General features: G+C 45.4%; 1 protein-coding gene across 6 annotated transcripts in view; it reads left to right on the forward strand.

Moving 5' to 3' along the window:
• Positions 1 to 27,979, forward strand: part of LOC121003452 (E3 ubiquitin/ISG15 ligase TRIM25-like) — a 41,025-nt gene that overhangs the window by 1,336 nt on the left and 11,710 nt on the right. For 3 of the 6 annotated variants that reach the window (XM_040435315.1, XM_040435318.1, XM_040435317.1), the window contains exons 2-4: positions 51 to 650; positions 20,621 to 20,716; positions 20,795 to 21,028. In XM_040435315.1, the coding sequence (XP_040291249.1) occupies positions 63 to 650; positions 20,621 to 20,716; positions 20,795 to 21,028 (918 nt within the window). In that variant the 5' untranslated portion in view covers positions 51 to 62. The remainder of the gene's footprint in view (positions 1 to 50; positions 651 to 20,620; positions 20,717 to 20,794; positions 21,029 to 27,979) is intronic. The other 3 variants (XM_040435316.1, XM_040435321.1, XM_040435319.1) reach the window with 1 other exon arrangement.

Consider the following 27,979-nt stretch of genomic DNA (forward strand, 5'->3'; position numbering starts at 1 on the left):
CACGGGTAGCACATACATAAACGCACTCTGACACGGGGTCTGTCTCGCAGCAGATTTCCACCATGGCTCAGTCTCTGGGTGACATGGAGGAGGAGCTGAGCTGCTCCATCTGCCTGAGCCTCTTCAGCACTCCGGTCACTCTGCCCTGCGGACACAACTTCTGCTCCGAGTGCCTGGACTGCAGCTGGGAGGACGTCTACTCCTACAGCTGCCCCCAGTGCAGACACCCCTTCCCCAGTAAGCCGGAGCTCAGGAAGAACACCGTGCTCAGTAACCTGGTCAGGCAGCTGAATGCCGCCCGGCTAGAGGACCCCGATCCCCCGGAGGAGAAGGATGAAGAGGACGAAACCCCAGACAAGGAGGCTGTGCTGTGTGACAGCTGCAGGAAGGTGGCCGCCTCCAAGACCTGTCTCACCTGCCTGGCCTCCTTCTGCCAGGAGCACCTGCAGCCTCACCTTCACAGCCCGGCGTTTCTAGACCACCTGCTCAGCCAGCCCCTGCGGGACCTGCAGCAAAGGAAGTGTGCGGAGCACAGCAAGCTGTTGGACCACTACTGCTGGGAGCATGGGAGCTGCCTGTGCTGCTACTGCGCCCTGACCCACAAGACCTGCAAGACCTACACCCTGCAGGAGGCCAAGCGCCAGAAGGAGGTGAGAACCCCATTCACATCCATGTCCTTTACTCCCTGCAGGAGAGGAGACCCCTATGTCCTGTACTCCCTGCAGGAGAGGAGACCCCTATGTCCTGTACTCCCTGCAGGAGAGGAGACCCCTATGTCCTGTACTCCCTGCAGGAGAGGAGACCCCTATGTCCTGTACTCCCTGCAGGAGAGGAGACCCCTATGTCCTGTACTCCCTGCAGGAGAGGAGACCCCTATGTCCTGTACTCCCTGCAGGAGAGGAGACCCCTATGTCCTGTACTCCCTGCAGGAGAGGAGACCCCTATATTCTGTACTCCCTGCAGGAGAGTAGACCCCTATGCCCTGTACTCCCTGCAGGAGAGGAGACCCCTATGTCCTGTACTCCCTGCAGGAGAGGAGACCCCTATGTCCTGTACTCCCTGCAGGAGAGGAGACCCCTATGTCCTGTACTCCCTGCAGGAGAGGAGACCCCTATGCCCTGTACTCCCTGCAGGAGAGGAGACCCCTATGTCCTGTACTCCCTGCAGGAGAGGAGACCCCTATGTCCTGTACTCCCTGCAGGAGAGGAGACCCCTATGTCCTGTACTCCCTGCAGGAGAGGAGACCCCTATGTCCTGTACTCCCTGCAGGAGAGGAGACCCCTATGTCCTGTACTCCCTGCAGGAGAGGAGCCCCCTATGCCCTGTACTCCCTGCAGGAGAGGAGACCCCTATGTCCTGTAGTCCCTGCCAGGGGATTGACCACTATGTCCTGTAGTCCCTGTTGGAGAGGATACCCCTATGTCTTGCAGAGAGGAGTAGGAAACACAGTATATAGTTTGTAGGGAGAAGGAGCACACCAGTATATATTATGTAGAGAGGAGGAGCACACACAGTATATAGTATGTAGGAAGGAGGAGCACACACAGTATATAGTATGTAGGGAAGAGGAGCACACAGTATATAGTATGTAGGAAGGAGAACACACAGTATATAGTATGTAGAGGAGAGAAGGAGCACACACAGTATATAGTATGTAGAGAGGAGGAGCACACACAGTATATAGTATGTAGAGAAGAGGAGGAGCACACACAGTATATAGTATGTAGAGAAGAGGAGGAGCACACACAGTATATAGTATGTAGAGGAGAGGAGGAGCACACACAGTATATAGTATGTAGAGAAGAGGAGGAGCACACACAGTATATAGTATGTAGAGGAGAGGAGGAGCACACACAGTATATAGTATGTAGAGGAGAGGAGGAGCACACACAGTATATAGTATGTAGAGGAGAGGAGGAGCACACACAGTATATAGTATGTAGAGGAGAGGAGGAGCAAACACAGTATATAGTATGTAGGGAGGAGGAGCACACACAGTATATAGTATGTAGGAAGGAGAACACACAGTATATGGTATGTAGAGGAGAGGAGGAGCATACACAGTATATAGTATGTAGAGGAGAGGAGGAGCACACACAGTATATAGTATGTAGGAAGGAGCACACACAGTATATGGTATGTAGAGGAGAGGAGGAGCACACACAGTATATGGTATGTAGAGGAGAGGAGGAGCACACAGAGTATATAGTATGTAGAGGAGAGGAGGAGCACACACAGTTTATAGTATGTAGAGGAGAGGAGCACACACAGTATATAGTATGTAGAGGAGAGGAGGAGCACACAGTATATATTATGTAGAGGAGAGGAGGAGCACACACAGTATATAGTATGTAGGAAGGAGGAGCACACACAGTATGTAGTATGTAGGAAGGAGGAGCACACACAGTATATAGTATGTAGAGGAGAGGAGGGGCACACACAGTATATAGTATGTAGGAAGGAGGAGCACACACAGTATATAGTATGTAGAGGAGAGGAGGAGCACACACAGTATGTAGAGGAGAGGAGGAGCACACACAGTACATAGTATGTAGAGGAGAGGAGGAGCACACACAGTATGTAGGAAGGAGGAGCACACACAGTATATAGTATGTAGAGGAGAGGAGGAGCACACACAGTATATAGTATGTAGAGGAGAGGAGGAGCACACACAGTATATAGTATGGAAGAGGAGGAGCACACCAGTATATAGTATGTAGAGGAGAGGAGGAGCACACACAGTATATTGTATGTATGGAAGAGGAGGAGCACACCAGTATATAGTATGTAGAGGAGAGGAGGAGCACACCAGTATATAGTATGTAGAGGAGAGGAGGAGCACACACAGTATATAGTATGTAGAGGAGAGGAGGAGCACACACAGTATATAGTATGTAGAGGAGAGGAGGAGCACACACAGTATATAGTATGTAGAGGAGAGGAGGAGCACACACAGTATATATTATGTAGAGGAGAGGAGGAGCACACACAGTATATAGTATGTAGAGAGGAGGAGCACACACAGTATATAGTATGTAGAGGAGAGGAGGAGCACACACACCGTATATAGTATGTAGAGAGGAGGAGCACATACAGTATATAGTATGTAGAGGAGAGGAGGAGCACACACAGTATATAGTATGTAGAGAGGAGGAGCACATACAGTATATAGTATGTAGAGGAGAGGAGGAGCACACACTGTATATAGTATGTAGAGAGGAGGAGCACATACAGTATATAGTATGTAGAGGAGAGGAGGAGCACACACAGTATATAGTATGTAGAGGAGAAGAGGAGCACACACAGTATATAGTATGTAGAGGAGAGGAAGAGCACACAGTATATAGTATGTAGAGAGGAGAAGCACATACAGTATATAGTATGTGGAGGAGACGAGGAGCACACAGTATATAGTATGTAGAGAAGAGGAGGAGCACACACAGTATATAGTATGTAGAGGAGAGGAGGAGCACACACAGTATATAGTATGTAGAGGAGAGGAGGAGCACACACAGTATATAGTATGTAGGGAGGAGGAGCACACAGTATATAGTATGTAGGGAGGAGGAGCACACACAGTATATAATATGTAGCGGAGAGGAGGAGCACACAGTATATAGTATGTAGAGGAGAGGAGGAGCACACACAGTATATAGTATGTAGAGAAGAGGAGGAGCACACAGTATATAGTATGTAGAGGAGAGGAGGAGCACACACAGTATATAGTATGTAGAGGAGAGGAAGAGCACACACAGAATATAGTATGTAGAGGAGAGGAGGAGCACACACAGTATATAGTATGTAGAGGAGAGGAGGAGCACACACAGTATATAGTATGAAGAGGAGAGGAGGAGCACACAGTATATAGTATGTATGGAAGAGGAGGAGCACACACCGTATATAGTATGTAGAGGAGAGGAGGAGCACACAGTATATAGTATGTATGGAAGAGGAGGAGCACACAGTATATAGTATGTATGGAAGAGGAGGAGCACACAGTATATAGTATGTATGGAAGAGGAGGAGCACACAGTATATAGTATGTATGGAAGAGGAGGAGCACACGCAGTATATAGTATGTAGAGGAGAGGAGGAGCACACGCAGTATATAGTATGTAGAGGAGAGGAGGAGCACACACAGTATATAGTATGTAGAGGAGAGGAGGAGCACACAGTATATAGTATGTAGAGGAGAGGAGCACACACAGTATATAGTATGTAGAGGAGAGGAGGAGCACACAGTATATAGTATGTAGAGGAGAGCAGCACACACAGTATATAGTATGTAGAGGAGAGGAGGAGCACACGCAGTATATAGTATGTAGAGGAGAGGAGGAGCACACACCGTATATAGTATGTAGAGGAGAGGAGGAGCACACACAGTATATAGTATGTAGAGGAGAGGAGGAGCACACACAGTATATAGTATGTAGAGGAGAGGAGGAGCACACACAGTATATAGTATGTAGAGGAGAGGAGGAGCACACACAGTATATAGTATGTAGAGAGGAGGAGCACACCAGTATATAGTATGTAGAGAGGAGGAGCACACACAGTATATAGTATGTAGAGGAGAGGAGCACACACAGTATAGTATGTAGAGGAGAGGAGGAGCACACAGTATATAGTATGTATGGAAGAGGAGGAGCACACACAGTATATAGTATGTAGAGAGGAGGAGCACACACAGTATATAGTATGTAGAGGAGAGGAGCACATACAGTATGTAGAGTAGAGGAGGAGCACACACAGTATATAGTATGTAGAGGAGAGGAGGAGCACACACAGTATATAGTATGTAGAGGAGAGGAGGAGCACACACAGTATATAGTATGTAGAGGAGAGGAGGAGCACACACAGTATATAGTATGTAGAGGAGAGGAGGAGCACACACAGTATATAGTATGTAGAGAAGAGGAGCACACACCGTATATAGTATGTAGAGGAGAGGAGGAGCACACACAGTATATAGTATGTAGAGAGGAGGAGCACACACAGTATATAGTATGTAGAGGAGAGGAGGAGCACACACAATATATAGTATGTAGAGGAGAGGAGGAGCACACACAGTATATAGTATGTAGAGGAGAGGAGGAGCACACACAGTATATAGTATGTAGAGGAGAGGAGGAGCACACACAGTATATAGTATGTAGAGGAGAGGAGGAGCACACACAGTATATAGTATGTAGAGGAGAGGAGGAGCACACACAGTATATAGTATGTAGAGAAGAGGAGGAGCACACACCGTATATAGTATGTAGAGGAGAGGAGGAGCACACACAGTATATAGTATGTAGAGGAGAGGAGGAGCACACGCAGTAGGTAGAGGAGAGGAGGAGCACACACAGTATATAGTATGTAGAGAAGAGGAGGAGCACACACCGTATATAGTATGTAGAGGAGAGGAGGAGCACACACAGTATATAGTATGTAGAGGAGAGGAGGAGGACACACAGTATATAGTATGTAGAGAAGAGGAGGAGCACACACCGTATATAGTATGTAGAGGAGAGGAGGAGCACACACAGTATATAGTATGTAGAGAGGAGGAGCACATATAGTATGTAGAGGAGAGGAGGAGCACACACAGTATATAGTATGTAGAGGAGAGGAGGAACACACACAGTATATAGTATGTAGAGAAGAGGAGGAGCACACACCGTATATAGTATGTAGAGGAGAGGAGGAGCACACACAGTATATAGTATGTAGAGAAGAGGAGGAGCACACACCGTATATAGTATGTAGAGGAGAGGAGGAGCACACACAGTATATAGTATGTAGAGGAGAGGAGGAGCACACACAGTATATAGTATGTAGAGAAGAGGAGGAGCACACACCGTATATAGTATGTAGAGGAGAGGAGGAGCACACACAGTATATAGTATGTAGAGAGGAGGAGCACATACAGTATATAGTATGTAGAGGAGAGGAGGAGCACACACAGTATATAGTATGTAGAGGAGAGGAGGAGCACACACAGTATATAGTATGTAGAGAAGAGGAGGAGCACACACCGTATATAGTATGTAGAGGAGAGGAGGAGCACACACAGTATATAGTATGTCGAGGAGAGGAGGAGCACACACAGTATATAGTATGTAGAGGAGAGGAGGAGCACACACAGTATATAGTATGTAGAGGAGAGGAGGAGCACACAGTATATAGTATGTAGAGAGGAGGAGCACTTATAGTATGTAGAGGAGAGGAGGAGCACACACAGTATATAGTATGTAGAGGAGAGGAGCACATACAGTATATAGTATGTAGAGGAGAGGAGGAGCACACACAGTATATAGTATGTAGAGGAGAGGAGCACATACAGTATATAGTATGTAGAGGAGAGGAGGAGCACACACAGTATATAGTATGTAAAGGAGAGGAGGAGCACACACAGTATATAGTATGTAGAGGAGAGGAGGAGCACACAGTATATAGTATGTAGAGAAGAGGAGGAGCACACACAGTATATAGTATGTAGAGGAGAGGAGGAGCATACACAGTATATAGTATGTAGAGGAGAGGAGGAGCACACACCGTATATAGTATGTAGAGGAGAGGAGGAGCACACACAGTATATAGTATGTAGAGAGGAGGAGCACATACAGTATATAGTATGTAGAGGAGAGGAGGAGCACACACAGTATATAGTATGTAGAGGAGAGGAGGAGCACACACAGTATATAGTATGTAGAGAAGAGGAGGAGCACACAGTATATAGTATGTAGAGAGGAGGAGCACACACAGTATATAGTATGTATAGGAGAGGAGGAGCACACACAGTAAATAGTATGTAGAGAGGACGAGCACACACAGTATATAGTATGTAGAGGAGAGGAGGAGCAAACACAGTATATAGTATGTAGGGAGGAGGAGCACACACAGTATATAGTATGTAGGAAGGAGCACACACAGTATATAGTATGTAGAGGAGAGGAGGAGCACACACAGTATATAGTATGTAGAGGAGAGGAGGAGCACACACAGTATATAGTATGTAGGAAGGAGCACACACAGTATATGGTATGTAGAGGAGAGGAGGAGCACACACAGTATATGGTATGTAGAGGAGAGGAGGAGCACACACAGTATATAGTATGTAGAGGAGAGGAGGAGCACACACAGTTTATAGTATGTAGAGGAGAGGAGCACACACAGTATATAGTATGTAGAGGAGAGGAGGAGCACACAGTATATATTATGTAGAGGAGAGGAGGAGCACACACAGTATATAGTATGTAGGAAGGAGGAGCACACACAGTATGTAGTATGTAGAGGAGAGGAGGAGCACACACAGTATATAGTATGTAGAGGAGAGGAGGAGCACACACAGTATATAGTATGTAGAGGAGAGGAGGAGCACACACAGTATATAGTATGTAGAGAAGAGGAGGAGCACACACCGTATATAGTATGTAGAGGAGAGGAGGAGCACACACAGTATATAGTATGTAGAGAGGAGGAGCACATACAGTATATAGTATGTAGAGGAGAGGAGGAGCACACACAGTATATAGTATGTAGAGGAGAGGAGGAGCACACACAGTATATAGTATGTAGAGGAGAGGAGGAGCACACACAGTATATAGTATGTAGAGGAGAGGAGGAGCACACACAGTATATAGTATGTAGAGGAGAGGAGGAGCACACACAGTATATAGTATGTAGAGAAGAGGAGGAGCACACACAGTATATAGTATGTAGAGAAGAGGAGGAGCACACACCGTATATAGTATGTAGAGGAGTGGACGAGCACACACAGTATATAGTATGTAGAGGAGAGGAGGAGCACACGCAGTATGTAGAGGAGAGGAGGAGCACACACAGTATATAGTATGTAGAGAAGAGGAGGAGCATACACCGTATATAGTATGTAGAGGAGAGGAGGAGTACACACAGTATATAGTATGTAGAGGAGAGGAGGAGCACACACAGTATATAGTATGTAGAGAAGAGGAGGAGCACACACCGTATATAGTATGTAGATGAGAGGAGGAGCACACACAGTATATAGTATGTAGAGAGGAGGAGCACATATAGTATGTAGAGGAGAGGAGGAGCACACACAGTATATAGTATGTAGAGGAGAGGAGGAGCACACACAGTATATAGTATGTAGAGAAGAGGAGGAGCACACACCGTATATAGTATGTAGAGGAGAGGAGGAGCACACACAGTATATAGTATGTCGAGGAGAGGAGGAGCACACGCAGTATGTAGAGGAGAGGAGGAGCACACACAGTATATAGTATGTAGAGGAGAGGAGGAGCACACACAGTATATAGTATGTAGAGAAGAGGAGGAGCACACACAGTATATAGTATGTAGAGAGGAGGAGCACACACAGTATATAGTATGTAGAGGAGAGGAGGAGCACACACAGTATATAGTATGTAGAGGAGAGGAGGAGCACACACAGTATATAGTATGTAGAGAAGAGGAGGAGCACACACCGTATATAGTATGTAGAGGAGAGGAGGAGCACACACAGTATATAGTATGTAGAGGAGAGGAGGAGCACACGCAGTATGTAGAGGAGAGGAGGAGCACACGCAGTATGTAGAGGAGAGGAGGAGCACACACAGTATATAGTATGTAGAGAAGAGGAGGAGCACACACCGTATATAGTATGTAGAGGAGAGGAGGAGCACACACAGTATATAGTATGTAGAGGAGAGGAGGAGCACACACAGTATATAGTATGTAGAGAAGAGGAGGAGCACACACCGTATATAGTATGTAGAGGAGAGGAGGAGCACACACAGTATATAGTATGTAGAGAGGAGGAGCACATACAGTATATAGTATGTAGAGAGGAGGAGCACATACAGTATATAGTATGTAGAGGAGAGGAGGAGCACAAACAGTATATAGTATGTAGAGGAGAGGAGGAGCACACACAGTATATAGTATGTAGAGAAGAGGAGGAGCACACACCGTATATAGTATGTAGAGGAGAGGAGGAGCACACACAGTATATAGTATGTCGAGGAGAGGAGGAGCACACACAGTATATAGTATGTATGGAAGAGGAGGAGCACACCAGTATATAGTATGTAGAGGAGAGGAGGAGCACACCAGTATATAGTATGTAGAGGAGAGGAGGAGCACACACAGTATATAGTATGTAGAGGAGAGGAGGAGCACACACAGTATATAGTATGTAGAGGAGAGGAGGAGCACACACAGTATATATTATGTAGAGGAGAGGAGGAGCACACACAGTATATAGTATGTAGAGGAGAGGAGGAGCACACACAGTATATAGTATGTAGAGGAGAGGAGGAGCACACACACCGTATATAGTATGTAGAGAGGAGGAGCACATACAGTATATAGTATGTAGAGGAGAGGAGGAGCACACACTGTATATAGTATGTAGAGAGGAGGAGCACATACAGTATATAGTATGTAGAGGAGAGGAGGAGCACACACAGTATATAGTATGTAGAGGAGAAGAGGAGCACACACAGTATATAGTATGTAGAGGAGAGGAAGAGCACACAGTATATAGTATGTAGAGAGGAGAAGCACATACAGTATATAGTATGTGGAGGAGAGGAGGAGCACACAGTATATAGTATGTAGAGAAGAGGAGGAGCACACACAGTATATAGTATGTAGAGGAGAGGAGGAGCACACACAGTATATAGTATGTAGAGGAGAGGAGGAGCACACACAGTATATAGTATGTAGGGAGGAGGAGCACACAGTATATAGTATGTAGGGAGGAGGAGCACACACAGTATATAGTATGTAGAGGAGAGGAGGAGCACACAGTATATAGTATGTAGAGGAGAGGAGGAGCACACACAGTATATAGTATGTAGAGAAGAGGAGGAGCACACAGTATATAGTATGTAGAGGAGAGGAGGAGCACACACAGTATATAGTATGTAGAGGAGAGGAAGAGCACACACAGAATATAGTATGTAGAGGAGAGGAGGAGCACACACAGTATATAGTATGTAGAGGAGAGGAGGAGCACACACAGTATATAGTATGAAGAGGAGAGGAGGAGCACACAGTATATAGTATGTATGGAAGAGGAGGAGCACACACCGTATATAGTATGTAGAGGAGAGGAGGAGCACACAGTATATAGTATGTATGGAAGAGGAGGAGCACACAGTATATAGTATGTATGGAAGAGGAGGAGCACACAGTATATAGTATGTATGGAAGAGGAGGAGCACACGCAGTATATAGTATGTAGAGGAGAGGAGGAGCACACGCAGTATATAGTATGTAGAGGAGAGGAGGAGCACACGCAGTATATAGTATGTAGAGGAGAGGAGGAGCACACAGTATATAGTATGTAGAGGAGAGGAGCACACACAGTATATAGTATGTAGAGGAGAGGAGGAGCACACGCAGTATATAGTATGTAGAGGAGAGGAGGAGCACACACAGTATATAGTATGTAGAGGAGAGGAGCACACACAGTATATAGTATGTAGAGGAGAGGAGGAGCACACACCGTATATAGTATGTAGAGGAGAGGAGGAGCACACACAGTATATAGTATGTAGAGGAGAGGAGGAGCACACACAGTATATAGTATGTAGAGGAGTGGACGAGCACACACAGTATATAGTATGTAGAGGAGAGGAGGAGCACACACAGTATATAGTATGTAGAGGAGAGGAGGAGCACACACAGTATATAGTATGTAGAGGAGAGGAGGAGCACACACAGTATATAGTATGTAGAGAAGAGGAGGAGCACACACCGTATATAGTATGTAGAGGAGTGGACGAGCACACACAGTATATAGTATGTAGAGGAGAGGAGGAGCACACGCAGTATGTAGAGGAGAGGAGGAGCACACACAGTATATAGTATGTAGAGAAGAGGAGGAGCATACACCGTATATAGTATGTAGAGGAGAGGAGGAGTACACACAGTATATAGTATGTAGAGGAGAGGAGGAGCACACACAGTATATAGTATGTAGAGAAGAGGAGGAGCACACACCGTATATAGTATGTAGAGGAGAGGAGGAGCACACACAGTATATAGTATGTAGAGAGGAGGAGCACATATAGTATGTAGAGGAGAGGAGGAGCACACACAGTATATAGTATGTAGAGGAGAGGAGGAGCACACACAGTATATAGTATGAAGAGAAGAGGAGGAGCACACACCGTATATAGTATGTAGAGGAGAGGAGGAGCACACACAGTATATAGTATGTCGAGGAGAGGAGGAGCACACGCAGTATGTAGAGGAGAGGAGGAGCACACACAGTATATAGTATGTAGAGGAGAGGAGGAGCACACACAGTATATAGTATGTAGAGAAGAGGAGGAGCACACACAGTATATAGTATGTAGAGAGGAGGAGCACACACAGTATATAGTATGTAGAGGAGAGGAGGAGCACACACAGTATATAGTATGTAGAGGAGAGGAGGAGCACACACAGTATATAGTATGTAGAGAAGAGGAGGAGCACACACCGTATATAGTATGTAGAGGAGAGGAGGAGCACACACAGTATATAGTATGTAGAGGAGAGGAGGAGCACACGCAGTATGTAGAGGAGAGGAGGAGCACACGCAGTATGTAGAGGAGAGGAGGAGCACACGCAGTATGTAGAGGAGAGGAGGAGCACACACAGTATATAGTATGTAGAGAAGAGGAGGAGCACACACCGTATATAGTAATGTAGAGGAGAGGAGGAGCACACACAGTATATAGTATGTAGAGGAGAGGAGGAGCACACACAGTATATAGTATGTAGAGAAGAGGAGGAGCACACACCGTATATAGTATGTAGAGGAGAGGAGGAGCACACACAGTATATAGTATGTAGAGAGGAGGAGCACATACAGTATATAGTATGTAGAGGAGAGGAGGAGCACAAACAGTATATAGTATGTAGAGGAGAGGAGGAGCACACACAGTATATAGTATGTAGAGGAGAGGAGGAGCACACACCGTATATAGTATGTAGAGGAGAGGAGGAGCACACACAGTATATAGTATGTCGAGGAGAGGAGGAGCACACACAGTATATAGTATGTAGAGGAGAGGAGGAGCACACACAGTATATAGTATGTAGAGGAGAGGAGGAGCACACACAGTATATAGTATGTAGAGGAGAGGAGGAGCACACACAGTATATAGTATGTAGAGGAGAGGAGGAGCACACACCGTATGTAGTATGTAGAGGAGAGGAGGAGCACACACAGTATATAGTATGTAGAGGAGAGGAGGAGCACACACAGTATATAGTATGTAGAGAGGAGGAGCACACAGTATATAGTATGTAGAGGAGAGGAGGAGCACACACAGTATATAGTATGTAGAGGAGAGGAGGAGCACACACAGTATATAGTATGTAGAGAGGAGGAGCACACACCGTATATAGTATGTAGAGGAGAGGAGGAGCACACACAGTATATAGTATGTAGAGGAGAGGAGGAGCACACGCAGTATGTAGAGGAGAGGAGGAGCACACACAGTATATAGTATGTAGAGGAGAGGAGGAGCACACACAGTATATAGTATGTAGAGAGGAGGAGCACACACCGTATATAGTATGTAGAGGAGAGGAGGAGCACACACAGTATATAGTATGTAGAGGAGAGGAGGAGCACACACAGTATATAGTATGTAGAGAGGAGGAGCACACACAGTATATAGTATGTAGAGGAGAGGAGGAGCACACACAGTATATAGTATGTAGAGGAGAGGAGGAGCACACACAGTATATAGTATGTAGAGGAGAGGAGGAGCACACACAGTATATAGTATGTAGAGGAGAGGAGGAGCACACACAGTATATAGTATGTAGAGGAAGGAGGAGCACACACAGTATATAGTATGTAGAGGAGGAGCACACACAGTATATAGTATGTAGAGGAGAGGAGGAGCACACACAGTATATAGTATGTAGAGGAGAGGAGGAGCACACACAGTATATAGTATGTAGAGAGGAGGAGCACACACAGTATATAGTATGTAGAGGAGAGGAGGAGCACACACAGTATATAGTATGTAGAGGAGAGGAGGAGCACACACAGTATATAGTATGTAGAGGAGAGGAGGAGCACACACAGTATATAGTATGTAGAGGAGAGGAGGAGCACACACAGTATATAGTATGTAGAGAGGAGGAGCACACACCGTATATAGTATGTAGAGGAGAGGAGGAGCACACACAGTATATAGTATGTAGAGAGGAGGAGCACATACAGTATATAGTATGTAGAGGAGAGGAGGAGCACACACAGTATATAGTATGTAGAGGAGAGGAGGAGCACACACAGTATATAGTATGTAGAGGAGAGGAGGAGCACACACAGTATATAGTATGTAGAGGAGAGGAGGAGCACACACAGTATATAGTATGTAGAGGAGAGGAGGAGCACACACAGTATATAGTATGTAGAGAAGAGGAGGAGCACACACCGTATATAGTATGTAGAGGAGTGGACGAGCACACACAGTATATAGTATGTAGAGGAGAGGAGGAGCACACGCAGTATGTAGAGGAGAGGAGGAGCACACACAGTATATAGTATGTAGAGAAGAGGAGGAGCATACACCGTATATAGTATGTAGAGGAGAGGAGGAGTACACATAGTATGTAGAGGAGAGGAGGAGCACACACAGTATATAGTATGTAGAGAAGAGGAGGAGCACACACCGTATATAGTATGTAGATGAGAGGAGGAGCACACACAGTATATAGTATGTAGAGAGGAGGAGCACATATAGTATGTAGAGGAGAGGAGGAGCACACACAGTATATAGTATGTAGAGGAGAGGAGGAGCACACACAGTATATAGTATGTAGAGAAGAGGAGGAGCACACACCGTATATAGTATGTAGAGGAGAGGAGGAGCACACACAGTATATAGTATGTCGAGGAGAGGAGAGGAGGAGCACACGCAGTATGTAGAGGAGAGGAGGAGCACACACAGTATATAGTATGTAGAGGAGAGGAGGAGCACACACAGTATATAGTATGTAGAGAAGAGGAGGAGCACACACCGTATATAGTATGTAGATGAGAGGAGGAGCACACACAGTATATAGTATGTAGAGAGGAGGAGCACATATAGTATGTAGAGGAGAGGAGGAGCACACACAGTATATAGTATGTAGAGGAGAGGAGGAGCACACACAGTATATAGTATGAAGAGAAGAGGAGGAGCACACACCGTATATAGTATGTAGAGGAGAGGAGGAGCACACACAGTATATAGTATGTCGAGGAGAGGAGGAGCACACGCAGTATGTAGAGGAGAGGAGGAGCACACACAGTATATAGTATGTAGAGGAGAGGAGGAGCACACACAGTATATAGTATGTAGAGAAGAGGAGGAGCACACACAGTATATAGTATGTAGAGAGGAGGAGCACACACAGTATATAGTATGTAGAGGAGAGGAGGAGCACACACAGTATATAGTATGTAGAGGAGAGGAGGAGCACACACAGTATATAGTATGTAGAGAAGAGGAGGAGCACACACCGTATATAGTATGTAGAGGAGAGGAGGAGCACACACAGTATATAGTATGTAGAGGAGAGGAGGAGCACACGCAGTATGTAGAGGAGAGGAGGAGCACACGCAGTATGTAGAGGAGAGGAGGAGCACACGCAGTATGTAGAGGAGAGGAGGAGCACACACAGTATATAGTATGTAGAGAAGAGGAGGAGCACACACAGTATATAGTATGTAGAGAAGAGGAGGAGCACACACCGTATATAGTAATGTAGAGGAGAGGAGGAGCACACACAGTATATAGTATGTAGAGGAGAGGAGGAGCACACACAGTATATAGTATGTAGAGAAGAGGAGGAGCACACACCGTATATAGTATGTAGAGGAGAGGAGGAGCACACACAGTATATAGTATGTAGAGAGGAGGAGCACATACAGTATATAGTATGTAGAGGAGAGGAGGAGCACAAACAGTATATAGTATGTAGAGGAGAGGAGGAGCACACACAGTATATAGTATGTAGAGAAGAGGAGGAGCACACACCGTATATAGTATGTAGAGGAGAGGAGGAGCACACACAGTATATAGTATGTCGAGGAGAGGAGGAGCACACACAGTATATAGTATGTAGAGGAGAGGAGGAGCACACACAGTATATAGTATGTAGAGGAGAGGAGGAGCACACACAGTATATAGTATGTAGAGGAGAGGAGGAGCACACACAGTATATAGTATGTAGAGAAGAGGAGGAGCACACACCGTATATAGTATGTAGAGGAGAGGAGGAGCACACACAGTATATAGTATGTAGAGGAGAGGAGGAGCACACACAGTATATAGTATGTAGAGAGGAGGAGCACACACACCGTATATAGTATGTAGAGGAGAGGAGGAGCACACACAGTATATAGTATGTAGAGGAGAGGAGGAGCACACACAGTATATAGTATGTAGAGAAGAGGAGGAGCACACACCGTATATAGTATGTAGAGGAGAGGAGGAGCACACACAGTATATAGTATGTAGAGGAGAGGAGGAGCACACGCAGTATGTAGAGGAGAGGAGGAGCACACACAGTATATAGTATGTAGAGGAGAGGAGGAGCACACACAGTATATAGTATGTAGAGAGGAGGAGCACACACCGTATATAGTATGTAGAGGAGAGGAGGAGCACACACAGTATATAGTATGTAGAGGAGAGGAGGAGCACACACAGTATATAGTATGTAGAGAAGAGGAGGAGCACACACCGTATATAGTATGTAGAGGAGAGGAGGAGCACACACAGTATATAGTATGTAGAGGAGAGGAGGAGCACACACAGTATATAGTATGTAGAGGAGAGGAGGAGCACACACAGTATATAGTATGTAGAGGACAGGAGGAGCACACACAGTATATAGTATGTAGAGAAGAGGAGGAGCACACACAGTATATAGTATGTAGAGGAGAGGAGGAGCACACACAGTATATAGTATGTAGAGGAGAGGAGGAGCACACACAGTATATAGTATGTAGAGAAGAGGAGGAGCACACACCGTATATAGTATGTAGAGGAGAGGAGGAGCACACACAGTATATAGTATGTAGAGGAGAGGAGGAGCACACACAGTATATAGTATGTAGAGGAGAGGAGGAGCACACACAGTATATAGTATGTAGAGGAGAGGAGGAGCACACACAGTATATAGTATGTAGAGAAGAGGAGGAGCACACACCGTATATAGTATGTAGAGGAGAGGAGGAGCACACACAGTATATAGTATGTAGAGAGGAGGAGCACATACAGTATATAGTATGTAGAGGAGAGGAGGAGCACACACAGTATATAGTATGTAGAGGAGAGGAGGAGCACACACAGTATATAGTATGTAGAGGAGAGGAGGAGCACACACAGTATATAGTATGTAGAGGAGAGGAGGAGCACACACAGTATATAGTATGTAGAGGAGAGGAGGAGCACACACAGTATATAGTATGTAGAGAAGAGGAGGAGCACACACCGTATATAGTATGTAGAGGAGTGGACGAGCACACACAGTATATAGTATGTAGAGGAGAGGAGGAGCACACGCAGTATGTAGAGGAGAGGAGGAGCACACACAGTATATAGTATGTAGAGAAGAGGAGGAGCATACACCGTATATAGTATGTAGAGGAGAGGAGGAGTACACACAGTATATAGTATGTAGAGGAGAGGAGGAGCACACACAGTATATAGTATGTAGAGAAGAGGAGGAGCACACACCGTATATAGTATGTAGATGAGAGGAGGAGCACACACAGTATATAGTATGTAGAGAGGAGGAGCACATATAGTATGTAGAGGAGAGGAGGAGCACACACAGTATATAGTATGTAGAGGAGAGGAGGAGCACACACAGTATATAGTATGTAGAGAAGAGGAGGAGCACACACCGTATATAGTATGTAGAGGAGAGGAGGAGCACACACAGTATATAGTATGTCGAGGAGAGGAGGAGCACACGCAGTATGTAGAGGAGAGGAGGAGCACACACAGTATATAGTATGTAGAGGAGAGGAGGAGCACACACAGTATATAGTATGTAGAGAAGAGGAGGAGCACACACAGTATATAGTATGTAGAGAGGAGGAGCACACACAGTATATAGTATGTAGAGGAGAGGAGGAGCACACACAGTATATAGTATGTAGAGGAGAGGAGGAGCACACACAGTATATAGTATGTAGAGAAGAGGAGGAGCACACACCGTATATAGTATGTAGAGGAGAGGAGGAGCACACACAGTATATAGTATGTAGACGAGAGGAGGAGCACACGCAGTATGTAGAGGAGAGGAGGAGCACACGCAGTATGTAGAGGAGAGGAGGAGCACACGCAGTATGTAGAGGAGAGGAGGAGCACACACAGTATATAGTATGTAGAGAAGAGGAGGAGCACACACCGTATATAGTATGTAGAGGAGAGGAGGAGCACACACAGTATATAGTATGTAGAGGAGAGGAGGAGCACACACAGTATATAGTATGTAGAGAAGAGGAGGAGCACACACCGTATATAGTATGTAGAGGAGAGGAGGAGCACACACAGTATATAGTATGTAGAGAGGAGGAGCACATACAGTATATAGTATGTAGAGGAGAGGAGGAGCACACACAGTATATAGTATGTAGAGGAGAGGAGGAGCACACACAGTATATAGTATGTAGAGAAGAGGAGGAGCACACACCGTATATAGTATGTAGAGGAGAGGAGGAGCACACACAGTATATAGTATGTCGAGGAGAGGAGGAGCACACACAGTATATAGTATGTAGAGGAGAGGAGGAGCACACACAGTATATAGTATGTAGAGGAGAGGAGGAGCACACACAGTATATAGTATGTAGAGGAGAGGAGGAGCACACAGTATATAGTATGTAGAGAGGAGGAGCACATACAGTATATAGTATGTAGAGGAGAGGAGGAGCACACACAATATATAGTATGTAGAGGAGAGGAGCACATACAGTATATAGTATGTAGAGGAGAGGAGGAGCACACACAGTATATAGTATGTAGAGGAGAGGAGGAGCACACACAGTATATAGTATGTAGAGGAGAGGACCACATACAGTATATAGTATGTAGAGGAGAGGAGGAGCACACACAGTATATAGTATGTAGAGAAGAGGAGGAGCACACACAGTATATAGTATGTAGAGGAGAGGAGGAGCACACAGTATATAGTATGTAGAGAGGAGGAGCACACACAGTATATAGTATGTAGTGGAGAGGAGGAGCACACACAGTATATAGTATGTAGAGAGGAGGAGCACACACAGTATATAGTATGTAGAGGAGAGGAGGAGCACACACAGTATATAGTATGTAGAGGAGAGGAGGAGCACACACAGTAAATAGTATGTAGAGAAGAGGAGGAGCACACACCGTATATAGTATGTAGAGGAGAGGAGGAGCACACACAGTATATAGTATGTAGAGGAGAGGAGGAGCACACACAGTATATAGTATGTAGAGAAGAGGAGGAGCACACACCGTATATAGTATGTAGAGGAGAGGAGGAGCACACACAGTATATAGTATGTATAGAGGAGGAGCACACACAGTATATAGTATGTAGAGGAGAGGAGGAGCACACACAGTATATAGTATGTAGAGGAGAGGAGGAGCACACACAGTATATAGTATGTAGAGGAGAGGAGGAGCACACACAGTATATAGTATGTAGAGAAGAGGAGGAGCACACAGTATATAGTATGTAGAGAGGAGGAGCACACACAGTATATAGTATGTAGAGGAGAGGAGGAGCACACACAGTATATAGTATGTAGAGGAGAGGAGGATCACACACAGTATATGGTATGTAGAGGAGAGGAGGAGCACACAGTATATAGTATGTAGAGAGAGGAGGAGCACACACCGTATATAGTATGTAGAGGAGAGGAGGAGCACACACCGTATATAGTATGTAGAGGAGGGGAGGAGCACACACAGTATATAGTATGTAGAGGAGAGGAGGAGCACACAGTATATAGTATGTAGAGGAGAGGAGGAGCACACACAGTATATAGTATGTAGAGAGGAGGAGCACAAACAGTATATAGTATGTAGAGGAGAGGAGGAGCACACACAGTATATAGTATGTAGAGGAGGAGCACATACAGTATATAGTATGTAGAGGAGAGGAGGAGCACATACAGTATATAGTATGTAGAGAAGAGGAGGAGCACACACCGTATATAGTATGTAGAGAAGAGGAGGAGCACACACAGTATATAGTATGTAGAGGAGGAGCACATACAGTATATAGTATGTAGAGGAGAGGAGGAGCACACACAGTATATAGTATGTAGAGGAGAGGAGGAGCACACAGTATATAGTATGTATGGAAGAGGAGGAGCACACACAGTATATAGTATGTAGAGGAGAGGAGGAGCACACACAGTATATAGTATGTAGAGAGGAGGAGCACATACAGTATATAGTATGTAGAGGAGAGGAGGAGCACACACAGTATATAGTATGTAGAGAGGAGGAGGAGCACACACAGTATATAGTATGTAGAGAGGAGGAGCACACACAGTATATAGTATGTAGAGGAGAGGAGGAGCACACACAGTATATAGTATGTAGAGGAGAGGAGCACACACAGTATATAGTATGTAGAGGAGAGGAGGAGCACACACAGTATATAGTATGTAGAGAGGAGGAGGAGCACACACAGTATATAGTATGTAGAGGAGAGGAGGAGCACACACAGTATATAGTATGTAGAGAGGAGGAGCACACACAGTATATAGTATGTAGAGGAGAGGAGGAGCACACACAGTATATAGTATGTAGAGGAGAGGAGGAGCACACACAGTATATAGTATGTAGAGAGGAGGAGGAGCACACACAGTATATAGTATGTAGAGGAGAGGAGGAGCACACACAGTATGTAGAGGAGAGGAGGAGCACACACAGTATATAGTATGTAGAGGAGAGGAGGAGCACATACAGTATATCGTATGTAGAGGAGAGGAGGAGCACACACAGTATATAGTATGTAGAGGAGAGGAGGAGCACACACAGTATATAGTATGTAGAGAAGAGGAGGAGCACACACCGTATATAGTATGTAGAGGAGAGGAGGAGCACACACAGTATATAGTATGTAGAGGAGAGGAGGAGCACACACAGTATATAGTATGTAGAGGAGAGGAGGAGCACACACAGTATATAGTATGTAGAGAAGAGGAGGAGCACACACCGTATATAGTATGTAGAGGAGAGGAGGAGCACACACAGTATATGGTATGTAGAGGAGAGGAGGAGCACACACAGTATATAGTATGTAGAGGAGAGGAGGAGCACACAGTATATAGTATGTAGAGGAGAGGAGGAGCACACAGTATATAGTATGTAGAGGAGAGGAGGAGCACACACAGTATATAGTATGTAGAGGAGAGGAGGAGCACACACAGTATATGGTATGTAGAGGAGAGGAGGAGCACACAGTATATAGTATGTAGAGGAGAGGAGGAGCACACAGTATATAGTATGTAGAGAAGAGGAGGAGCACACACCGTATATAGTATGTAGAGGAGGTGCACTCACTTTTTTTTTTCGGGTGAGGCTTGTGGCAGAGATGTCTGGATCTTCTCTTTGATCTGTTTTCTTTACAGCTTCATTACACTAATATGTTGAGATCTGTGAACCAGAAGATTGAGAAGGCGACAAGCACAGCGCAGGAGGTGCAGAGAGAGCAGAGACGGGTGCTGGTAAGTGCGCAGTACCTGTGGGGTGGGGCTGTCTACGGGAGGCCCACCCTCTAACATCAGAACCCCCCATCTATTCAGGAAACCAGCAAAAAGAAAAAGGAGCTTCTAGAGGCTGAGTATGAGGAAATCAAGAGTCTGATCGATGAGGAGCGGCACAGGGCGATGGCAAAAATAGTGGCAGAGGAGCAAAAAGTCAACAAGAAGTTCATCCACACCCAGAGCGTCCTGACCAAGAAGCAGAAGGAGTATGAAGGGATGCACAGTAAAGTGCAGAGCCTCCTTCAGGAGCAGGACGACTTCCAATTCCTGAAGGTGAGGACCACAGCGCATGCCTAGTGTTATACCCCTTCTTCCATACTGATCATGAGGTACAACTGAGCAGTGAATGCAGCTCTGGAGTAAAATACAGGATGTATCTCAGGATAAGTAATGTATGTACACAGTGACTCCACCAGCAGAATAGTGAGTGCAGCTCTGGAGTATAATACAGGATGAAACTCAGGATCAGTACAGGATAAGTAATGTATGTACACAGTGATTGCACCAGCAGAATAGTGAGTACAGCTCTGGAGTATAATACAGGATGTAACTCAGGATCAGTACAGGATAAGTAATATAATGTACACAGTGACTGCACCAGCAGAATAGTGAGTGCAGCTCTGCAGTATAATACAGGATGTAACTCAGGATCAGTACAGGATAAGTAATGTATGTACACAGTAACTGCACCAGCAGAATAGTGAGTGCAGCTCTGGAGTATAATACAGGATGTAACTCAGGATCAGTACAGGATAAGTAATGTATGTACACAGTGACTGCACCAGCAGAATAGTGAGTGCAGCTCTGAAGTATAATACAGGATGTAACTCAGGGTCAGTACAGGATAAGTAATGTATGTACACAGTGACTGCACCAGCAGAATAGTGAGTACAGCTCTGAAGTATAATACAGGATGTAACTCAGGGTCAGTACAGGATAAGTAATGTATGTACACAGTGACTGCACCAGCAGAATAGTGAGTGCAGCTCTGGAGTATAATACAGGATGAAACTCAGGATCAGTACAGGATAAGTAATGTATGTACACAGTGACTGCACCAGCAGAATAGTGAGTGCAGCTCTGAAGTATAATACAGGATGTAACTCAGGGTCAGTACAGGATAAGTAATGTATGTACACAGTGACTGCACCAGCAGAATAGTGAGTGCAGCTCTGGGGTATAATACAGGAAATAACTCAGGATCAGTATAGGATAAGTAATGTATGTACACAGTGACTGCACCAGCAGAATAGTGAGTGCAGCTCTGCGGTATAATACAGGATGTAACTCAGGATCAGTACAGGATAAGTAATGTATGTACACAGTGACTGCACCAGCAGAATAGTGAGTGCAGCTCTGGAGTATAATACAGGATGTAACTCAGGATCAGTACAGGATAATGTATGTACACAGTGACTGCACCAGCAGAATAGTGAGTGCAGCTCTGGAGTATAATACAGGATGTAACTCAGGATCAGTACAGGATAAGTAATGTATGTACACAGTGACTGCACCAGCAGAATAGTGAGTGCAGCTCTGGAGTATAATACAGGATGTAACTCAGGATCAGTACAGGATAAGTAATGTATGTACACAGTGACTGCACCAGCAGAATAGTGAGTGCAGCTCTGGAGTATAATACCGGATGTAACTGAGGATCAGTACAGGATAAGTAATGTATGTACACAGTGACTGCACCAGCAGAATAGTGAGTGCGGCTCTGGAGTATAATACAGGATGTAACCCAGGATCAGTACAGGATAAGTAATGTAATGTATGTACACAGTTACTGCACCAGCAGAATAGTGAGTGCAGCTCTGGAGTATAATACAGGATGTAACTCAGGATCAGTACAGGATAAGTAATGTATGTACACAGTGACTGCACCAGCAGAATAGTGAGTGCAGCTCTGGGGTATAATACAGGATGTAACTCAGGATCAGTATATAAGTAATGTATGTACACAGTGACTGCACCAGCAGAATAGTGAGTGCAGCTCTGGAGTATAATACAGGATGTAACTCAGGATCAGTATATAAGTAATGTATGTACACAGTGACTGCACCAGCAGAATAGTGAGTGCAGCTCTGGGGTATAATACAGGATGTAACTCAGGATCAGTATATAAGTAATGTATGTACACAGTGACTCCACCAGCAGAATAGTGAGTGCAGCTCTGGAGTATAATACAGGATGTAACTCAGGATCAGTATATAAGTAATGTATGTACACAGTGACTGCACCAGCAGAATAGTGAGTGCAGCTCTGGAGTATAATACAGGATGTAACTCAGGATCAGTATATAAGTAATGTATGTACACAGTGACTGCACCAGCAGAATAGTGAGTGCAGCTCTGGAGTATAATACAGGATGTAACTCAGGATCAGTATATAAGTAATGTATGTACACAGTGACTGCACCAGCAGAATAGTGAGTGCAGCTCTGGGGTATAATACAGGATGTAACTCAGGATCAGTATATAAGTAATGTATGTACACAGTGACTCCACCAGCAGAATAGTGAGTGCAGCTCTGGAGTATAATACAGGATGTAACTCAGGATCAGTATATAAGTAATGTATGTACACAGTGACTGCACCAGCAGAATAGTGAGTGCAGCTCTGGAGTATAATACAGGATGTAACTCAGGATCAGTATATAAGTAATGTATGTACACAGTGACTGCACCAGCAGAATAGTGAGTGCAGCTCTGGAGTATAATACAGGATGTAACTCAGGATCAGTATATAAGTAATGTATGTAGCCAGTGACTCCTGTGTTTCATTCTCTGTCACCTGTGTGCTGGGGTTCCGGGCTGACTCTGGATTGTGTGGACATAGGTTACCAGGCCCAGACTTCAGGATTCTTGTAATACACTGCCAGAGCTGCACACAGAACGCCGCCTCATAAGACCTAATACCAGTGTGCAGCCGGCGGTGTTATTGGCCAGCTTATATAACATGTCTCCTCTCCTTTGTAAGGTGCACAGTCGATGGGTAACAGATGGTAGGTTATAGGGCAGGGATCAGCAACGTCCGGCACTCCAGCGGTGGTGAAAATACAACTTCTAGGAAGCCCACTTGCTTGGCTGTTCTAGGAACTCCCATAGAAATGAATGAAGCATGCTGGGAGTTGTAGTTTTACAACAGCTGGAGTGCAGGACGTTGCTGACCCCTGTTGTAGGGTATTTTCCAGGGAAGCAAATAACGTGCTTTTATTGAACTTTTATTTCCATATATGCATCATAAGATATAACGGTACACCTTCCATAGATGATGCATCATCAGTACTATGGAGGTCTCTCCTCACACTCGTGGGTCACATCAGCGGTCAGCTCTCCCATGTCAAAGAGAATAAGGATTCACACAATCTTTATCAAGACTTTTAGTCTTAATGCGTCGCTTTCATTCTTCACCAAGCCGGTCCTCTGAGGGCGAGACATCCTTTATCTAATGACTTTGAATATTTTTCTTCTCTACTGAAAGTGCTATGTGAGCAATGTCTGGAATCCTGACCCCTCCTTCAGGGGATCTGTTAGACCTGATGTTCCTGTCCGTGCACTTCGTCTTTGCTGCTTGCTTAAGTCTTGATGGTTCTGATGTGGACATTTGTGGGTTGGTGTCAGAGGTGGGGTTTCTGCTGCTTTACAATCTTCCATCACTTGACGTTGGGGGTCAAGAAATTTCTTTATAAATAATAAATTCTATACTGCTCCATCCACATCCTCCAGAACCACCTGAGAACCTCTTTTTCCATTAGTATGTAGGTTTCAGGAAAAAGGAAGGAGGACCTTTGTGAGACTGTTCTTTTGAGGCAATAATGCTTGTTTATGGACACTTCAAACAGTGGCGTCGGTGGTTGACATACTGCTTGCCACAGATCTTCCTTTTTTCATCAACTTTCCTAGAATTCTCAAGAGCAGTAGGAACCACCATGTCTGGTCATTTTCGTCCTCAAAGAAGTTCAATGCCAATTCTATAGCAGTAATCTGGGAGCCATTGTCATTTACAACCAGTGTTAGCAAACCATGAAAAGCAAGGACGATGAGGTCGCTTTAATGAGAATTACAACATCTTGCCATTACGAATAACGATCCACGACTACTAGAAGGAGATATCCAGAAGTGTTATCGCACAGATCGATAGCCAGATCTTGCCATGGACCTTAGGACCTTAGGTAGAATGGTATGGGTGACTGGTTCTGTTGTGCTGCCCACCAGCTGATAGGCTCAACTTGAGGAGACCATATGTTCTACCTCCTCATCAGTTCTTGGCCCCAAATCTTCTCATACCTTGATGTTCCTCGTGGGCTGATTAAATTTACTTCATGATTTCGGAGGCATCAAGATTCATTTTCGACGCAGAATTATAATTTATTGCCCTGCGGTACTCTGCTCATGCTCAACTCATTCATTCTCTGGATTACAATGGCTCCTGGTCTCTTGTACACACTGTAACATCTGGGCGAATTTTGCATCTGCTGCTTAACATTCGTCAGCCTCACTTGGGGGCAGTGCATGAGGAATGGCTGCACCATGGGAATATACTGTCTACAAGGTTATATGATGGGGCTGAAGGATGGAGCAATCGTCAGTGCTGTAGTCAGAGCTGGTATAAGGCCTCTTTCAGGCGGGCGATGCGCGAAAATGTACGGGTGCGTTACGGGAACACCCGCAAAACATTGCAATGCGTTTTGCACTCTCGTGAGAAAAATCGTGCATGTTTGGTACCCAAACCCGAACTTCTTCACAGAAGTTCGGGCTTGGGATCAGTGTTCTGTAGGTTGTATTATTTTCCCTTATAACATGGTTATAAGGGGAAATAATAGCATTCTGAATACAGAATGCTTAGTAAAATAGCGCTGGAGGGGTTAAAAATCTTTTTTTTTTTAACTCACCGTAGTAAAAGATCATGTGATGACCAGAGTGACGTCACCACAGTTCCTTTACCTGTAATGAATGCTCACCACAGGTCCTCACAGAAGTAGATGCCGGGCCGCGATCAAGTGGACTAAGGTGAGTTAAATTATTTTTTATTTTTTTTTAACCCCTCCAGCGCTAGTTTACTTTGCATTTTGTATTCAGAATGCTATTATTTTCCCTTATAACCATGTTATAAGGGAAAATAATAATGATCGGGTCTCCATCCCGATCGTTTCCTAGCAACCGTGCGTGAAAATCGCACCGCATCCGCACGCAACCCCATTCACTTCTATGGGGCCTGCGTTGTGTGGAAAACGCAGAACATAGAGCATGCTGCGATTTTCACGCAACGCACAAGTGATGCGTGAAAATCACCGCTCATGTGCACAGCCCCATAGAAATGAATGGGTCCGGATTCAGTGCGGGTGCAATGTGTTTACCTCACGCATCGCATCCGCGCGGAATACTCGCCCCCGTGTGAAAGGGGCCTAAGACGGAGGAGCCAACCTTCAGTCATGGTTGATGGTTTTGATTGAGGTTCTTGTGATCTGTTGCCATCTAAAAATCATGTCCATAAAGATATATGTGAAATGTTCACAGCCCCAAACAAGAGCAAAAACTTGTTCCTCATCCCAAGGATGGCATCTGTCACCTTAGTACGGGTACTCCTGGCATACTGGTCACCCACATGTGGCCGGCGTGGTGCCTGAGGAACAGGCTGTATCAATGTAATCTCCAAATGGAAAGCCTTTGTCTTTCCAAACCCAGAAAAGCTGTCTGTTAATTCCTCCTATATGTAGAGAACGAGATGGCCCCTACACTGGTCGCATCAGCTCTTTGGTGCCCCTATTTCTATAGGGAAAAGAGGGGCTGCAGTCCATGAGGACCAGTCTTATGTGTAAGGCTAATTTCACACTAGCGGTAGCCTTCTCTGGCAGGCTGTTCCGGCGGGAGAACAGCCTGCCGGATCCGTGCTGCCGCTAGTGCACCGTGCCGCCAGAAGTCCTCACCGGCCCCATTCACTATAAACATGTTGCAGTTTTATTCCGGCCACCTCTCGGAATGTTTGCCATGCTGCGGCTGGACTTCCGGCCCCCCCCCCCCGTTATAGTGAATGGGGCCGATGTAAACTTGCGACGGCATGGTGCACTAACGGTAGCACGAAGAGCCGGAACAGCCTGCCGGAGAAGGCTACCGCAAATGTGAAAGTAGCCTAAGGACACGGGTATAGAATTTGCCTGTAGATCTGCTTGCTGATCTGACAAAATTTAGGATACTCCTGAATCTATAAATTTGACCTTTTTTTATGGCTAGGGGGTCTGTAGCACCAGAATGAGTGCAAATTATTTATTTTTTAAAGCATCTGCTTTGTTGTGGGTTTTCCAGCCTTTTTTTGCAAAAAGTGTATCTTACCGCAAGTGTTTTCCATGGCATTCTTTCCCTAAAGAGAAGGTGATGTGACAATAGCTCCAGCACACTTGAAAAGAAGCCAGAAAGACAAAGTGTGTCCTGCGCCTCCGATCTCTCCCTCATGTTGCACTGTACACCCCTTCAGAAGCTCTCTCCCTCAGGATACACTGTACACCCCTTCAGAAGCTCTCACCCTCAGGATACACTGTACACCCCTTCAGAAGCTCTCTCCCTCAGGATACACTGTACACCCCTTCAGAAGCTCTCTCCCTCAGGATACACTGTACACCCCTTCAGAAGCTCTCACCCTTAGGATACACTGTACACCCCTTCAGAAGCTCTCTCCCTCAGGATACACTGTACACCCCTTCAGAAGCTCTCTCCCTCAGGATACACTGTACACCCCTTCAGAAGCTCTCACCCTTAGGATACACTGTACACCACTTCAGAAGCTCTCTCCCTCAGGATACACTGTACACCCCTTCAGAAGCTCTCACCCTTAGGATACACTGTACACCCCTTCAGAAGCTCTCTCCCTCAGGATACACTGTACACCCCTGCAGCAACTCTCACCCTCAGGATACACTGTACACCCCTTCAGAAGCTCTCTCCCTCAGGATTCACTGTACACCCCTTCAGAAGCTCTCTCCCTCAGGATACCCTGTACACCCCTTCAGAAGCTCTCTCCCTCAGGATACCCTGTACACCCCTTCAGAAGCTCTCACCCTTAGGATACACTGTACACCCCTTCAGAAGCTCTCTCCCTCAGGATACACTGTACACCCCTTCAGAAGCTCTCTCCCTCAGGATACACTGTACACCCCTTCAGAAGCTCTCACCCTTAGGATACACTGTACACCCCTTCAGAAGCTCTCTCCCTCAGGATACACTGT

The sequence above is a fragment of the Bufo bufo genome, chromosome 6 (assembly GCF_905171765.1).
Source record: "Bufo bufo chromosome 6, aBufBuf1.1, whole genome shotgun sequence".
In the NCBI taxonomy this organism is placed as follows: Eukaryota; Metazoa; Chordata; class Amphibia; order Anura; family Bufonidae; genus Bufo; species Bufo bufo.